General features: G+C 35.5%; 1 protein-coding gene across 1 annotated transcript in view; it reads left to right on the forward strand.

The window, feature by feature from the left end:
• Positions 1–19,331, forward strand: part of IFNAR2 (interferon alpha and beta receptor subunit 2) — a 54,836-nt gene that overhangs the window by 16,379 nt on the left and 19,126 nt on the right. The window contains exons 2-6 of the mRNA XM_044670210.1: positions 1,277–1,364; positions 6,637–6,672; positions 8,127–8,250; positions 11,279–11,448; positions 12,425–12,582. Coding sequence (XP_044526145.1) covers positions 1,310–1,364; positions 6,637–6,672; positions 8,127–8,250; positions 11,279–11,448; positions 12,425–12,582 — 543 coding nt within the window. The 5' untranslated portion in view covers positions 1,277–1,309. The remainder of the gene's footprint in view (positions 1–1,276; positions 1,365–6,636; positions 6,673–8,126; positions 8,251–11,278; positions 11,449–12,424; positions 12,583–19,331) is intronic.

Genomic DNA, 19,331 nt, shown 5'->3' on the forward strand with positions numbered 1-19,331 from the left:
AAGAATTTAGAACTCAAAAAATTTTTAAATGAATGTTAAAAATTGTTTCTACAAGTCGTTGGGGGTAAATATTAATTTTTTTAAAAGGAAAGAAAAGTGAATAAACTGGACATGCTTTTTGCTCTCGCAGTCTCATTACTGAGTAAATATTTCATGGAAGTAAAAGACAAGAAATAAAGGTCCAAACCGTAACAACAACAATAAAAATTTGAAACAGTAGCTGTGGTGATCAGGATAATAAACTGATGAGGGAGGTTTAAAGGTTTATCTTGCATCATTGAGAGCCCAGTTGAAATGATGTAACAAATTTGTAGTCAAGATCATTTTGTGATTCTTCTCTAGGTCCATTCAGTAGCACAGGAATAGGATTAATTCACTGCATTTCAAAAGACAATTCATAATAGGAAAAGTAGACAAGGGATTTGAGTGTTTAGGATAGTGTAGAGTTAAACTAATTCCCCAAGGGGTTGAGAGTGGGAAAGGAAGAGAGTATGGCTCATCCAAGAGCTTATTGATCTTCTGTGTTCAGGATTAACAAATCGCAGTCAGAAATAATATTCATAATAGCAGAGTTTATTAATTTTGAATTCATCTTAAGAACTAAATTCATATAGCACTGACAGTTCAGAAAAATCATCTACTTCCTCATTGGTGAGTTGTAAAAGGTGGAATCAATTGAGTGAAGTGTCCTGTCAGTTGATTCATCACAAACTACATCCTGCTGCAGTTACTGAAGCTTATTTAAAGTAATCTCATTTACCATCTAAATAGATTTCACAACCTCCTAAACAACTTCATCTACCACCTTTTTACAATTATTCTCACTAATAATTCCAGATTGATTTCCTGAACAGTTCAACCACTTTGAAACTCCCAAAAGTTTATTAATGTACTTATTTCCTCACAGGGACTATTTCCATCCCATTTTTTTCTTTGCTAACTTGATTAATCTGAAGTGAAACTTTGTCGTTTTAATTTATTTTTCTTCTTATTAGTGATTGGAACTTTTTTTGTTGCTGATCATTTGCATTTCATCTTCTGAAAATGGTTTGTATTTTTTCGGATCACTTCTTTATTGGGAAATGGCTCTGGGACCACGCTTTATTTTTGTTCGTGCTGTCTACAGCATGCACTATGATAATGTAATCATAGTTAGAACTAATGAATATTTGTTGAATTCTGTGTTTGGTTTCTTATTCTTTTATTTCTATTTAATATTTGTAGTTTTAATAAGCTCTTTAAAATTAGATAATGTTTTCATTTAATGTCATTTCAGATGTGAAAACAAAATAAGTTCATCTTAACAGCAATGCTTCTGAACCAGCATACTCTATTTATTGCATTACTATTTTTCCCCCCATGGGGTAAGTTTGAGATCTTTTTTTTATCTTACATGTATAATCAAGTAATCATTAATTGTCATGGAGATAGTGATAGCCACTAGTAAATCTTATGTCCTTTGAAGAATAAATTGATATTTGTGTCTACCTGTGATACATTCAATGTAGCTATTCCTTTCACTGGTATAGATGGTGTAATGCAAAGATGCAACAAAGGCTTTTGCCCTTGTAAAAGTTAACTGAAAACTTCTGGCAGTTAGAAGCCTTAGAATCCTGACAGAAGGGTAGTTGGAACCTGAGGCTTAAAGAGAGCGGAAGGTCCAACTGAAGCCCTGCTTTTGGGTTTCAGCTTTGCTTTTGGCCTGTGCTTTTGTCTCTGGACAATTTGAACCTAGCTAATTTCTCTGGACCTCTCCCTGACCTTCTCCATATTATTCCCCTGTTACCTTTCCTGATTTCCTTGTGGGCTCTGGGAGGAAGGGTGGCTTTTGTGTTTTAGTGATTATACTTTGTGGGTTTAGTTCCCTATAGGCAAGTAGGACATCCTTGAATCAAACTATCCCTTACTTTATTGATTTAGTATACACTTTATTTTAAACACAACCAAATCTTTCCTGGCTGAGAGAGCAGGCTCTCTCTCAGTCTAACCCATTCCTATGACCCTCCCCCACCTTGAGTTCCTCCCTAGTGGCTATCAGGAAATCCTAAACCCCTCTCTCCTTTCTGACCAACCCTGAATATTAATAAATCCCCCCAGTTACTTACTCAAACCTCTGATTCGAGAATCATTGTATCAAAGATTAGGCAAGGGTTGAAGAGGAAAGGAATTATTTTCTTTTTTTCCTGAGGGAACTGGAGGCATCCATCTTAGGAGGAAGTCGTTGACCAAGACTTCCTCCTGCACCCATCAGTTTCACTGACAGGGAGGAGCCCTTTGACTCCTCCCTCGAGGGACTTGAGAAACTGACAAGAAAAGCCCTTAAGGCAGATTTAAACCATTTCTGACTGGCCCAACTCCTTGTGTCTATAGAGATACCTTTCCTGCCTGGAAGGGTTCAGCCTGTTCCCCCACTATCCTCTATCTCCAGCCTGAACGTCTAGCCTGTTCAAGCTGCCTCTCCTGAATACCCCACCTATTCCCTTACCATCCAATTTACCACCTTGTCCATTCCTTCCCTGAACTCAGCCATCCCTTTCATTCCTTTCCCATCACCTCAATCACCTTCTACCCCTCCTTATTAGCAAGGAGCACCCCAACTTTATTGACCACATTGGCAACACATTCATACTTTTAATATCTGTGAGATTTTTCTCTATGTTCTTCCATACTTAGAACATTTTCTAGGTGGCAGTGCAGTAGTTGGGCTGTCCATACACTTTCCCTGATATCATTTTATTACCATCTTACCTTCTTTTCCAATTCTGCATTTCCTGAATTTTTTTTTATGTTGCTTGTCCATAAATCATCTCTGATGATATGTTACAGTCTACTTACATCTACCATAAATCTCTCCATTGCCTATTCATTACCAATTTGTATTCTTGGGGAGTTTGTAGTATTGCAGAATTCACAACCTTACCATACCATATTGTTTGCAGGGAAAATATTAGTGTTAAAAAATGGTTTTTGAATCAGGGAGCAATTTTACATCCCTAAAGGTACGATGCAGATTCCTTTGATATGATCTAGCCTTCTTACTATCCATATTTAATTCTCAGCCAAGCTTGATGTCCATCTACAACACTCCTTCAAGATGAATGCATTACATAATAACTCAGTGGAGGCCTATCTTACTACATAGCATAATCTGTTTTTATATGCCAAAACAAACCTAGAAACTACACGAACACAATCATAAAACACTTTTTACACAAATAAAGTCAAATCTAAATAATTGTGGAAATATTAATTGTTCTTATATAGGTAGAGCTAATATAATTAAAATGGCAATCCTACCTAAACTAATCTACTTATTCAATGCCATCCCAACGAAATTACCAAAAAACTATCATACTGAGCTAGAAAGAAATTAAAACAAAATTCATTTGAAAAAACAAAACATCAAAAGAATTATTTTTTAATATAGAGGAAGGAGATCTAGCAGTACCAGATTTTAAACAGAATTATAAAGCAGTAATTATCAAAACTATTTGGTATTGACTATGGAATAGAAAGGTAGATCAGTGAAACTGAAGAGATAATACAACAAATAGTAAAAGACTATAGTAGGGGCATCTGGGTAGCTCAATGGATTGAGAGTCAAGCCTAGAGACAGGAGGTCCTAGGTTCAGATCCAGCCTCAGACACTTCCCAGCTGTGTGACCCTGGGAAAGTCACTTGATCCCCATTGCCCACCCTTATCACTCTTCCACCTACCTATAAGCCAATACACAGAAGTTAAGGGTTAAAAAGTTAAAAAAAAAAGACTATAGTAATCTTGTGTTTGACAAAAGTATAGATCTAAGCTATTGGGATAAGAAGTCACTATTTGGTAAAAATTGCTGAGACAACTAGAAAGTAGTTTGGCAAAAATTAGGTATAGACCAGTATCTTAGATAATTCATTAAGATAAGATCAAAATGGAAACATAATCTAGACATAAAAGGAGCTATCATAAGCAAATTAGAAGAACAGGGAATGTATTACCTATCAGATGTATGGATAGGAGAGGAATTTATAAGTAAACAAGAGATGGAGAGCATTGTGAGATATAAAATGGATAATTATGGGTATATTAAATTGAAAAGATTTTGTTAAAATAAAGCAAATGTTGCCAAAAATAAAATAGAAAATTAGGAAAACATTTTCATAATTTCTTGGATAGAGGTCTCATATCTAAAATATATGAAGAACTTTGTCAAATTTATGGGAATAAGAGCCATCCTTCAATTGATAAATGGGCAAAAGATGTGAACAAGTAGTTTGGGGCTAAAGAAATCAAACCCATTTATGGTTATATGAAGAAATGCTCTAAATCATTACTGGTTAGGAAAGAGCAAACCAAAACAATTCTGGGGTATCGTTCTACATCCGTCTGATTGGCTAAAATGAAAATAGTTGCAGGGAATATGGGAAAATGGGGATACTAATATGCTGTTGGTGGAACAGTGAATTAATCCAACCATTTTGGAGAACAATTTGGAATAATGCCTAAACAGTTATAAAACTGCTGAATCTCTTTTCCAAGGAGATCAGAGGAAATGGAAAACAACTTATATGTTCCAAAATATTTATAGCCACTCTCTGTATGGTGGAAAATAACTAGAAATCAAGGGAATGCCCATCAGTTGAGGGAATGGCTTAAAAAATTATGGTGTGTGATTGTGATGGAATGCTACTGTGTCATAAGAAACAATGAGCAGATTAATTTCAAAAAATTTTGGAAAGAACTACATGAGGTAATGAAAAGAATGAAATAAGTAGAACCAAGAGAACATTATACACAGCTATGGATTTAATATTTGAATAATTACTTGTGAATGTGCTCCACCAAAGAATGAACTGAAAAATGGAAACATGAAAAGCATTATATATATTTGCTGCATGATACCTTCTATGGTGTGGGGAAGGGAAGGAGGGCCTGAAATACATAGGAACAAATTCTATTACTTTTTTTTTAAAACCCTTGTACTTTCGGTGTATTGTCTCATAGGTGGAAGATTGGTATGGGTGGGCAATGGGGGTCAAGTGACCTGCCCAGGGTCACACAGCTGGGAAGTGGCTGAGGCCAGGTTTGAACCTAGGACCTCCTGTCTCTAGGCCTGACTCTCACTCCACTGAGCTACCCAACTGCCCCGCTATTACTTTTTAATAATTAACTCATTTAGCTAATTTATTTTGACTTGTGGATCTCATTCAAGAGGGTCTATAATTTTCAGGAACTTGATACAGCCAACACAATATTATTGGCAAATAGAAGAATATAGAGGATGATGTGATGTTTAAAGAATTCTTTTTCCATTGAGACTGTGTAGGATATCCTTCATAATAGCCCATCTCTCTGTTTCATACCTTGATTTATACTGATAATCAGAGGATCAGTGTACAGTTGTTACATTAATCAAGGAATCAAAGATGACCTTAACATGTACAGGTGACAATTTACTGGAGGAAAACCTTTAAAGACTAAATTTGCTCTGTCAAATTATATGTTCTCTATAATCAGCAAAAAAATAAATAAATAATTTAGTGTGTGTATGGGGGTGTTACTGTGCTTCCTTCTGCTATTCTACCATTTTGGCTTCACCTTGAGGCAGTTTTCCTATATTCAAGTTTTTTGAATTGTCATGTTCTTCTTGGAAATCTATAATCCTTAAGCTATGTCTATACATCCTTTCTTGAAGATGACTTATGTTTCAGCTGAAATATGTTAATAATATTAGTAGGTAGTATAATGGTTAGAGGGGTTTAGGTCGTTTTCTAGGTTCTTGATGTCTTGATGACCTTTGGGCCAGTTGTTCAGAAGTCCCTTAGATTTGGTAAGGATCAGGGAGAAACTGACCAATTAACACTATGTTGTTAAAGAGGGTTTATTATAAAACTGGGACAGGTAGGGGAAGGGAGTGGGATAGTCTAACTAGGTTTAAAACTAAATCCCTCCCCCCAAGGTCCAACAGGTTCCCAATAGATGTTACTATACTTATCTCTACCTTAAGATACTATCTGTATTATGTCCTAACCAGAATCCCCACCTTTGGTAGTAATTAAGAGTAAGGAAAAACTGAAAGGTATATAGGTCCACTGGGTCAACAGGGAGATCACTCAACTGTTGTCCTCAGGGTCTGGCAGGAGTCCACTTGAATCACAGCAGCGGGTATTAATCCAAAAGGAAGGAGAGTAAGGATCTTACTAACACGGTCCACCCATGTAGCTTAAACCAAACTAAACCACTTCTTGGCAGGTGAAAGCTTGAGGAATAAGTCTACACAGACAGGTCTTCTAGAGAGCAAGTCCAGCAACTGTCTCCTCAGAGAATCACTGTCCCCAGAGTTCTGGAATTCTCCCTGCCTCTGCCTGATACTTCCTGCTTCCTTGATTTCCCTGTAACACAGCTTAAAAACTTTCTTTCTCCTAGTTGATTTCCATTGTAATTCACTGAGATTTAAAATTATTCCTTATAATTGCACATATAATTCCTTATAATTGTCTGGGAGTCATTTAGTTAAGACTTCTTTAGCAAGTGGGAAAAAATACACCTGATATGCTTTAGTACATAATTACATAATAATCAACTAGATTGTAAACCTAATTTACAGAAATTTTTGTTGTAATTCTAATGTCCTATCTTCTTTCTAGAGCTGATCCACTTTATGTCTTCATCCGCCTTGCTGGGTAAGAAATTTATAAGTGGTTTGAATGAATTTTGAATAGGAATTAAAGTATTTGGGAGTGACTATTCAGTAAAGTAAGAGTAAAATAGTTTGGAGTGCTAATTCCAGGTGGACAATAGTTTTGCTGGAATTCAGAACACAATTCTGTGATTTAGTATGAATTACATTACTGATACAGATAATTGTAAGGTGCTATGAATATATAATCAGCTCTTGAATAGCCCCATCAAGGGAAGAGAGAATTGGCATGAAAAATATAATACGATGAAAAAGTAATTTATCTGTGCGATCTTCTTATGAACAAAAACCCACAACTTGCCCTCATAATCTATAAGCATTAGGAAAGAGAACAAAATTATTTTTTACCGCTGCATTATGTCTCCACATATCAATTATTATTTTACAGCAGAAATAATCAACAGAATAGAAAAACTTGAATCAACAGTGACAAACCTTACTAAAGAAGAAAAAGAAAGAATAATAGATTGGGAATGCAAATACACAGAAATGAAAGAAATCTTGAAGAAGGGAAGCAAAAGTAAAAATGTTAAAAGAGAACATGATGTCCATACAAACCAAGCATAGTAATCTTAATGACAGGATGTGTAGACACAGTTTAAGGATTACAGATCTCACAGAACTTGACAACTCAAAAAACTTGAACACTATAATGTAAGGAATAAATTTAGGAAAATTGCCTCAAGGCAAAGCCAAGATGGCAGAATAGCAGGAATAAGTACAGGAAGTTCCTCACATACACACTCAATTCCTTCAAACAGATCCAAAAAAGGCACCAGTCTATATCCCAATGGGGGAATGAATCCAAAAATAGTCACAAAGAGTCATTTTTCTAGTGCAGGTCAGCATAGGGAGACAGAAAGATCAATAGACATTGAGGATAGTATCTATTCAGAAACAAGCTGCACAGAGCATTCCAGTGCCCAGAAATTGAAAGAGGACAAGACTGTGCACCAAGGCACCATAGGCAACACAGGGGAAGAGGTACCTACTGGTAGTTTTATTGCTCATGATCTGATTCCAAATCAAAGCTCCAGAGCAAACTGATATGGGTACCTATGTCCAGGTATGTGAGAGAGGAGAGCAGTTGCAGATTACTCTGTGTGTGTTTAGCAAGGAAGTTCAGAAGCAAGTAACAACTATTAGGCTCATATCCTAGGAGAAGAGCAGGTTCTCAGTTCCAACTTCTGTCCCAGGCCTGCAGGAATAGAAATGATTGTAGATATCTTTCTTCTTCGTGTTTCCAAGATCCTTCGGATCTTATGAAGAAACTCTTTACCTGAGCTAGTATTTGATAGGTCATAACTGAAATTGGTCTTTTTGTGCTTTTTAGCCGTAGATCACTAGTGAATAGATTAAGAAACAATGGAATGCAAGACATTTTTTTCTTGTTCCAGTATTGCTAGTTTTTCTAATTACTTTTTTTTCTTTCCTTAGAAATTCCAGTGCAGTCTTGCAACTTAACGATGACATCTCATAATTTTCAGCACACTTTATCTTGGAAATCAAACAGCAGTGCCACTACACCAATTTACTATACTGTATGGTACAAACTTTGGAGGTCTGTTTTACATTTTTGTACTTTGCATTTAATGGTTCTCTTTTTCTATTTGGGGAAGAATATTAGTGGAGAAAATCTGGTTGTGATGGACCTACACATTAAAATAAATTTTCTGGATTTTTTCTTCCTTTTTAAGTCAAGATTCTTGAAATGTATAAATACAGGTGAGCCAAAAGAGGGGAAAAAATTCACATTTTTACAAAACAAATCAAAACCATAAATTGACCATTGCACTTAGAGTAACCAAATCCATAGATCTCTAAGTGCATTTAGAGAACAAGTCAAACCGTAGATCAACCAGATATATTTTCATAATCAAAGACCAGGACAAAATTCTTTATTAAGTCAAAATAGTAATTTTCGGTTTTAGTTATTTTACTCGTTTCCCTAGTTTGGTATGTCAAACTAGTCTACTGTTTCTGTAAAATGTAAATTATTTCCTGTGTGTCACAAAACTAGGATTGAACTGATCATCCCAGATTCTTATTTCACATGGAATCTCAAACTTGAAAGGAACTTCACAGGATATCTAGTTCAACCCACACCTGAACAACAATCTCCAACACATCTACCCTTTAATGGAAGACTTCTTGGGAGAAAGAACCTTCCACAGTAGCCCATTCACATTTTCAATAACTCTAATTGTTAGGAAATCTTATCTAAATGGGTATTTTGCAACTTTTACGCATTATTCCTTATATTGCCTTCTAGAACCAGGTAGGCTAAATCCAATCCATTTGCTACATTATATTATTATTACAAATATTTGAAAACTGTTTTCATATTCCTCTTTAAGTCTTTCCTTTTTCAAACTAAATATTCCTACTTATTTCAGTGGGTTTTCTTTGCATGAACTCAAGGCTCTTCACTGTTCTGTTTGTCCTTCTCTAGCTACTCTCCCAGCTTTTCAAATATGATATTTGGAAGTGAATAGAGCGCTCCAGAGGAGACCTGACCTGGTTACAGTGCAATGGAACTATCAGCTTCCAAGTCTTGGACACTCTTTCTCTTAGTTCAGTCTAAGATCATATTTACTCATTTTAGGGGGCTTCAACATATGTGATTAAGATCTCTTAATTATTCTAACCTTCCTGTTACTCAATGCCATGAGTTACTTTTATACTCCACCTTATCTAACACAAGGGTGGTCACACTTTTATTTTTGTTTTACTCATCCTAAACCCTTTCTTCATCCTCACCATGACTTCTAATCACTCCTATACTTTCCTTAGTTCATTGCTCTCTGACTACATTATTCTCTCTTCCCTTTCTCAACTCATTGAACAACCAGTTCAACTATGCTATTCCCTTATCTTCAGTTCTATATACCAACCCTCCCTCACTTCTACTATCTATCTCCTCTGTTCCAACTCATATCTTTCTGAACCAAAAAAGAAAAATTCCTGAAATTGTGCTGATTTATATTTGTGCTATATCTTTTTTGTGCTATATTGTATCTTTCATTTTCCATTATCCAATTTGTTGCCAAGTCTATTGATTTCATCTTTACACCTCTCAAATATACCCCCTTTTCTCCTCTGACACTGCTGCCACTCTGGCACTCATTTCCTCACACCCAGCCTATTGGAAACAACCTGCTGATGGGTCTGCCTGCCCCGAATCTCTCCTCACTCAAATCCACTCTCCATTCAACCACCAAAGTGATTTTTCTAAATCTTGTATCTGACCATGCCACTCCCTTATTCTATACACTCCAGTGGCTTTCTATTACTTCCAGAATCAAATACAAAATCTTTTATTTGACATTCAAAAGCCTTCATAACCTAGCCCCCTTCCACTTTTCCAGTCTTCTTACACATTACTCCCCACCATGTTCTCTGTAAACAGCGACATTGGTCTCCTGTCTATTCCACAAACAAGACATACCATCTCTTGATCATTGGCTTTTTCTCTAGCTGTCTCCTATACCTGGAATGTTCTCCCTCCTTTCTCCACCTACTGTCTTCTCTGGCTTCCTTTAAATCTTAACACATCCTATCTTCTACAAAAAGCCCTTTCCAACCTCTCTTAAGTCTAATGCCTTCCTGTTTTATTTATTTCTTATTTCTGTACTAATATATATGTATGTATATATATATATATATACATACATATATTCTGTATATAGCTAGTATGCACATATTTGTTTGCTTCTTGTCTTTCCTGTTAGATTTTGTACTCCTTGAGGGACAGAAACTGTTGTTTACCTCTTTTTGTAGCCCCAATGCTTAGCACAATGCCTAGCAAATAGTAGGTGTTTAATAAATGTTAGTTGACTGTTATTGACTTTCACTCACCATATAGGCCCTTTCAAATCTTTTTTTTTTTCATGCTTCCCCCAGCACATCTTCCCTCTACCTTTATTTAATAATCCCTTGATATTATTCTGTACTATTTCCTCCTCTACTCCATCTGTGATAAGAAGATAACCTTTTTTCTTCACCAAGACCAACCCTGTACATGTACTCTTTTTTTTTTTTAACTCTTACCTTCTAAGTCTTAGAATCAATACTGGGTATTGGTTGTAAAGCATAAGAGTGGTAAGGGCTAGGCAATGGGGGTTAAGTGACTTGCCCAGGGTCACACAGCTAGGAAGTATCTGAGGTCAGATTTGAACCCAGGAGCTCCCATCTCTGTATCTGACTCTCAATCCACTGAGCCACCCAGCCTCCCCCTCCTACATGTACTCTTAACACCAGTTGTCTCCAATCTTCTCTGGAAGTTTATCTCCTTCTCTAAACTTTCCCTATATACTATATATTCCTTGCAACCAAACACTCTTATCTCATGTCTCAAAACATTCACTAGGTCCTACCATCTCACTGATTATCATCCTGCTGAAATTATTATTCCCAAAGTTACTAATGACCTCTAAATTACAATATGATGGCTTTTTCTCTCTGTGGACAATATGAAAGAAGAATCCTCTTCCTTTTACATTTAAAGCTTAAAGTATTGGCTTAGCTTGTGATTCATGTTACAGAAATCTTAGATCGATCATTCCCTTTTTCTTTCCCCTTAAACACAGTCCCCTTGAAGAATGGAAGGCCATTGAATATTGCACAAATATCACAACATTATCCTGTGAAATTACAGATATGTATGAAATTAAGGAAAACTACCTTGTCAATGTAACAGGCTTCAGTGGAAAGGAAAAATTAGTTGAATGTCTTCTCTCTTTCTTTCCCATAACAGAAAGTAAGTTTTTTTTTATTATTTTAATTTGCTTTTCTACAAGAATGGGGGGAGGGGGGGAATTAAAATAGAATTGACTTGAGTGTGAACTAAACTAGTCATAGATTTTTCATCTGGCATTTTCATCTCTCTGCAGCACTTTCAATTTCTTTCACTTCCCAACTTGCAACAAAACAGCAATTACTTATTCACACGTGATTATATTTAAGTATATATTACCTTAGAATTTGAAGAAGGAAAGAGATTGTAGTCAGTATATGAATAATACCACTTTCTTTCCAAAAAGGATAGGGTGCTATTAAATAGTTTCTGAAGAAGCTATTATATCCTTCTACTACTCCATCACATATCCCCAACACCATGTTCAATATTTTCACCACCTCCATGCTTTATACTCATCAGTAGCACCAGATATGCCTAGTTCAGTTCTGAAGACATGCTGGGCAAAAGGGATTGCTGACCCACCCTATAGTGTTTACTATAGAGCTTCTTTCTGTCTGCTTCCAGCTTTTTCAATAATAGAGACTAGTTGTCAACTTCTAATCTGAGAATTTTTTGTTGGTAAATTTTCATAACAACAAAATTCCACCAAAGTAAATAATTTGGAAGATCTTGAGATTCATTGCAATGAATAATAGTGAAATACTTATATGATATTAATAGAAATTAGTCTGATCTAGTTATATTTAGTATAATAGACTAGAAGTTAGGACATTTAATTGGATTCTGTCCTTAGCTTTCTCATGACTCATTTTATTTTTCTGGGATATTTACTGAGTTTTTATATTCTTCATTTTTCTTACCAGTAAAATGAGAATCTTTCTTGACCCAGCTGAAGTCTTAGTCAAATTAAAAAGAAAATATCTGCAAGTACTGAGATTCTTTGAGGAAAAGCTCTTAGTGAAGCAAGTATCATTATTGTTGGTCTTTAGAAGATTCCTTGATTTTTAACTATTTCATATGTGTTTTCTCCAAATAGCAATTTTAGATCCACCAGAAATTAGTGTTTTTGATTTTAAAGATGCAATTAATGTCACTGTGCGTCATCCAAAATCCTTATCTAAGATAAGGAAAATAGAAAAAGAACTTTTCTCATCAGTGGTCATTAAAGTGGAGTCAAATGACACTTTAATCCAGGTGAGTAGATTCAAATATTATGATTACAATGGTAAGAATTTTACAATGCATTATTTTTAACGTGTATGAAAAAGTATATTAGTTCAAAGTGTGCAACTCAAACTAAAAACTGTTGAAACACCCTGCTGGTGGGTCTGCTGCCTCAAGTCTTTTCCTTTTCCAATCCACCCTCCATTCAACCACCAAAATGATTTTCTTAAAGCTCAAGTCCAACCATATCATTCAAAGTACTTATCTCAGGTGTTTGATGGATATGAAATAAGACTAGCAGAAGAATGGGGAGGGGAGGTGGAGAGAAGGGGACAAATTTAGTTTGATGGTCATGAAAGAGGAAAAGGGGAGAATTTGCTTCTTCTCATACTTGGGTATATAAGAAGAGTTTCCAAACATAGAAGGAGTAGAAAAGAAGGCTTCATGTGAACTTCATTTTCATCTCAATTGGGCAAGGAAAAGTTGAACACACATATCATTTGAAGTAAAAATACATTCAATTCAGGGAAATAGATGGGGACAGTGTGAAAAGGATGTGTTTAAGAGGAAAGGTCGTATCACAGAGAGAATAGCCACAAGCAAAACAAACCAGCTTTGGAATATGGGTTGTAAAAGAGAAGTAAAAGAAGAAAAAAGAAAGAAAAAGAACCAGTAAAAAGAATCTGTACTAGGAGAAGAGAGAAAAGCCAGTAGAAGAAAAACAGATTGTTCAAATTCTAGATCTTCAGAATCAATCATTTTCTTTCACCACTGTTTTCCTTATAAAGAAAAAAGATTGGGACAAAGCAAGGAAACAGTACAAAAGAGTACATGAAAGGAAATGTACAATTAATCATAAAAATAAACATGATTAGCGTAAACAATCATAAAATGAAAGAGCATGTCAAAATGCATTAGAAAGCAGAATCCTACAATGTGTTATTTACACACATACTTGAAGCACAGTCAACCAGAGCTAAAATAAGGAGCTGAGCATAATTGATCTGCCTCAAATGAACTAAAGAAGCAGTCAGGATCTCAAACAAGGCAAAAGTAGAAATAGAAATAAACAAGAAAACGGCCTTGTACTTAAAGGCCTCATGGACAGTGAATTACTAGTAATGATCTGCATTTTCCAAATTGGATAGCACCTATACATATTTGTAAAAATAGTTCATTAGATTATAGTGAGAAAGAAACAATAAAAATATAATCATTTCAGGACCTTGATATTCTTACTGATAAAAAGAAAATATTAATAAATAAAATAAATAAATCTGACCTACCTCAAAAAAAACAAGAAAAAATTTAAGGAACCAAAGAGAACAATAGATAAGTGAAATATTATAGGTAGCTGGTAATAACTGAGTGAGAATTCAAAGGAGTATAAATATTTCTCTGCTATGTATATTCTAGTACATAGAATCTTATAAACAAATGCAGAAAAATACATTCTTTACTAACTTCACACAAGAGTTATAATCACAAAGGGCCCCTAAAGAAAGGATTCGAAGTTCAAGAAAATGTAAACCTACAAGTATCCCAAATAACAGAAACAGTAGATAATTTCATTAAAGAACGAGCCAATAATGAGATCACATACTAAACTTTTGAGATGCACTCAAAGCAGCATATAGGGGAAAATGCAGATTGTAAATTCTATCAACATTCAAAGATACTTAATCCTGTTATTGCTTTAATTATTTTCTAGGAAACCAAAGTATTCTAACAAATTTCTTCTTTGATATTAGCCTGGTCTTGATGTTTCATCCAAAGAGACACTAAGTATTCCCACCCATCAAAAAATAAACTCTAAGCAAAGAGACTATAATATATTTTAAAAGATTATAAAGTATGATTAGGTTATATTTATACCTAGAATATAGGATTGGTTGTAAGGGAGAAAAGGGGGTTTTATGGGTTCAATATATTAAAAGGTGGTCACCAGGGGAAATTTCCCCAATTAAGGAATAATCTCAAGTCAAAATTGACTTTTATGGTGATTTATTTACAATTAGGAAGGTCAAAGGTAGGGAAATTGAGAGAGAGAAACTCTGGCTTGGACCAGAGGCCTGGACCAGGTAAGAATTTAGAGGCCCCAGCAGAGGAGCACAGAGGTTAATTAAACAAGCCTTCTAGCCACAAGGCCTTTTACGATCAGAGAGGCCAGAGAAGCCTCCTTGAGGGTAGAGCCTCCAGAAACGCCAAGGGAGGAGAAAGAGAGTCAGCCTAACTTACCCACATGAAACAGTCTAGGTCACGAACTAGCAAAGCTCCCTCAGGTCTCCTTCACCACACCAGTCACAGCCTCACTCTCCTCCTCTTTTGAAGGAGTCACATATATGTCACTTCCAGTGCCTTCCCCTATCCTGCGTATCCAATCACAATAGATGCTTTCTCATAGAATTCTGATTGGTTACTCACTCTAGCAGTGGTTTAGGACCTCCCAGAATTGGAAGGTGCTCTCACCTTTGTGTAGACTTAATTTAATTATCATGGTTCAACAGTAGGACTACTATAAATATTATAGTCCATATTAATAACAGAAATAGAAACCAATACAGTAAGAAACCCAGCAAAAACTTCTGACAAAATACAACTCATTTCTTTTTTTAAAATCATAGTAATAAATGGACCTTTTCTTATAATGGTAAGCTAAGACCTAAAGCAAACATATTTATTGGAGGAATTCCAGAGGCTTTGTCGAAAAACAAATGTAGACACATAAAACCTTTTAAATTCAATTCAACATTAAAAAATGTAGCCATCTTTTGCAAGTGGCCATTTTATACAAGCAACATCAAGTTGGGGTTCAGAGATTAGAACCCCAAAGAAGCCAGGAGTCAGTTGAAAGACTGTTAGAGCAGCACTATAAAAGGAAGTGAATCCCAGGCAAACGAACTCAGTTCTGAGTTTGGGTGAAAGGGTGGAAGGGAGGTTTTTGGATAGGTCTCCATTGAACCCTAGTAATCCTTTCCTGATTGTAATTAGCCTAATCCACAGTGCTGTGTCTAGCAGTTCTGGTCAATCTCTGTCACAGTCTACACTCTGCAATATATATATATACCATCAAGTTATATTCTACATATACCTTAACAAATCATCTCAAAAGATCAACATCAGCTACTTATCATCATCTGGCCTAAATAGCTCAGTCATCTATCAGCTAGTGGAGAGAAGCTATAACCAAGCTGAGTGTGGAACTCCACCAAAAAGGCTTTCCCAAAAAGGGGACAGCCTAGATTTTACTCATCTAGATTTAGTGTTAGACTTCCCCATCTTCCTCTCTCCTTCCCCATCTTACCTATGATCCCAGTATCCTTAATTTATACCTTCCTCAGTGAAATAAAGAAGTTACCTGATATAAAGAAGCTTTAGGCATCTTGCTGATTGGTCCTCCTCCTACAAAAGAATTTTTCCATACTGTCTGAATTTGGCAGTTGGGGGAGTCTCCTTACTGTGGGAGATTCTCATAGGATTTCCACACAAATTCTAGCCTGTGAATTATTCCCTATCAATTTGAGATATCAACACTATTGGCAGTATACCATCTTATCCATATGTAACATCTGAAAAGATATCTAATTGAAATCCATAGGAGAGCTACTGGGCTTGGACCCTCTTTGTTAAGGATTCTCTAAGTTCCTATCTTCTGGGGGACTGATACAAATGGCCCTAAGATTGCCCAATCCCCACAGGTTGAGCTGTGAAGCTGCTAATCATTCTGTAGTCTGAGAATCATCTTAACAGAAATAATAATTTCTCTAGTCAGAAACGACTTCAGACATTTTCCTTTTAAAAAATATAAAATGTCAAGAAAAAAGAGTATGGTCCTGGAAATAGGAATTCAGTGATAATCAAACTTAGACCAAAAAGTCCCTCTTTCTAGAATATATCATTGAATTCCCCAAACCCTCAAGTGACTAATTTATAGCCAACTTATGGTCAATGCCTTCTTCATTTAGAAAAAATGAAGATATTGCACCCAGGGAGGGCCCCTTTGATAATTCCAGGGCAAGGTCCTTTAAACTGCTGTTGGTAAATTTGATTTTTGGAATATTTTCATAAGTTTCAATATAATTTTTATAACCCCATTTGTTTTATTAATATGAAAATACTAATATGAGAATGAGTTCATAGGGTTTACTAGACTGCCAAGGTGGTTCATGATACAAAAACAATAAGGAGAACACTTAGTTATTAAATGACTATTGTTCTATTTGATGAAGGAGAATGTTGACCCAAAAGTGTAACTTTCATATATCATAACCTTTTTCTTGCTCACAATTCTTCCAAATAGTATCTCAACTTGTCTTGGTAGAGACATGTCTAGGGGAAAGATTGGAGATTGTAGGGAGAATCAATTACTAGATTGATAGTTTTCTTTGATACTAAGTTAGTTGTCCCTTATTATCACTGTTGTTTGACATGGCTTTATAAATAGCAATAAGTCAGGAAAAAAAAATTGAGGGACTGGGTATAAGAGAAAAAGAACAAGAAACATAATTATCTATTTTTACAGATATGGTGATTGACTTAAAGAGCCCTAGAGAGTCAACTAAAAATTAACTAAAGTTAGCTGAAGCAAAGTAGCGGGATACAAAATTAACTTAAATCATTCCTTTTTTATATAATTAACAAAACTCAGTAGGAAAAAAGAGAAAGAGAAATTCCATTCAAAATAATTATAGAGTGTATGAAATAATGAGAAGCAACCTACCAAGCTACATACAAGAGTTCTATTAATAAAAAAATTATAAAAACCTTTTAAAAGAAATAGAGCTAAATAATTGGAGAAATATTAATAGGTCATGATTGGACCCTGAAAATATAATAACAGTGACAATACTACCTAAATTGATTTACTTGTTCAGTGCTATGCTGATCATAATATGAAAGGATCACTTAACAGAGCTGAAAAAATAGTAAAATTCATCTAAAGACACAAAAGGTTAAGAATCTCAAGCAAACGAATAAAAAAATTGAGAAGACAGGTTACTTAGGAATACCAAATCTCACACTAAATAATAAGACATTAATCACCTCTTTAAAAGACAAAGTTGGTCGTAGAATAGATTCTGTAAACATTGTAATAGAAGAAAAAGGACATATGAATATGTTTTTTAGTCACTTGGTAGGGGTCATATCTGAGTCTTCATGACCCCATTTAGGGATTTCTTGGCAGATACAGGAGTGGTTTGCCATTTCCTTCTCCAGCTCATTTTATAAATGAGAAAACTGAGGGTGAAATGTCTTGTCCAGGGTCACATGTCTAGTAAGTGTCTGAGGCTTTTCTGACTCCAGACCTAGCTCTCTATCCTCTGTGCTACCTAGCTACCTTACATATAAACATAATATTCAATAAACCAAAAGACCCAAGGATTGAGATGAGACCATTATTTGACAGAAAATGCTATATAAACTAGAAAGTAAGTCTTATAAAAATTAAGGTTTTGTTTTTAAACCCTTACCTTCTGTCCTGGAGTCAATACTATGTATTGGCTCCAAGGCAGAAGAGTGGTAAGGGTAGGCAATGGGGGTTAAGTGACTTGCCCAGGGTCACACAGCTGGGAAGTTTCTGAGGCCAGATTTGAACCTAGGACCTCCCATCTCCGTGTCTGACTCTCATTCCACTGAGCTACCCAGCTGCCCCCTAAGAATTAGTTTTAGACCAATATCTCACACCAGGTACCACAATAAGTTCCAAATGCATACATGCATGCATGACTTCAAAATAAAAGGTTACATCATAAATTAATTGACTGTGAATACAGGAAGAGTCCATGAGTACAGAAGAGATAGAGAGCATCTCAAGGAGATAAAATGGACAATTCTGATGACCTTAAATTGAAAAGCCCCTACAGAAACAAAGCCAATGCTTTAAGTTTTAAAATTAAAGTGGAAAAAGTTAATTGAGAAAAATATTTCTAAGTTTCTCTGATAAAGATTTAATAGCTATGTTTATAAAATTGAACAAGGCATATAAGGAACTGATTCAAATATATAAAAGACAGCCAGTCACCAGTAGATAAATGATCAAAGACTATAAACAGGCAATTCTCAAAGGCAGAAATTTAAACTATCAACACTCACATGAAAAAAGTGTTCAAATAAAAATGAAAATTAAAACATCTCTCAAGTCCAGATCCCACCCCTCGAACTGGTAAAAAGTATCCAAAAAGGCAAATTATAAGCATTTTAAAGAGACTCCTTACTGTTAATAAAACTGTGAATTAATCCAGTTGTTATCTAAAGCCATTTGAAACTACACCCCAAGAGTCACTAAATCATACATACTTTTTGACCCAGCAGTACCACAAGTAGGTATGTAACTCTACTACTCTCCATCACCAAAAAATAGAGGGAAAGGACTGTCAGGAGTGAAATTAACACAAAGGTAAACTGAGGCACATTTCTCCACATGAGATGATATTTCACTATCACATTATCAGGGTTGGTAACCTGACAATAAGATGGGTCAGTGGCTTGTCTCAATTTATGCCAAAGATCCAGAATTGGAAGATATTTTTATAAGCCCGGAACAGGTTAGGGGACAACAGGGACTTTGAGGACAACATGACTGGTTACAGAGCTGAGACAAGGTGAACAACATGATTGATGGGCAGTTTGGTAATGAGGAGCTAGCAGTGTTCCCCTCTTTTCTTTCTGTCACTAAGAAATGATCATTGTTTGAATCCAGCTGCTAGGTGCAAACCAATCATCCTTGAAAGATAGCTTGGTGATGTAATGAAAGGTATTGGACCGAAATCCCTTATGAC

This window comes from Gracilinanus agilis, chromosome 3, assembly GCF_016433145.1.
Source record: "Gracilinanus agilis isolate LMUSP501 chromosome 3, AgileGrace, whole genome shotgun sequence".
Taxonomy (NCBI): domain Eukaryota; kingdom Metazoa; phylum Chordata; class Mammalia; order Didelphimorphia; family Didelphidae; genus Gracilinanus; species Gracilinanus agilis.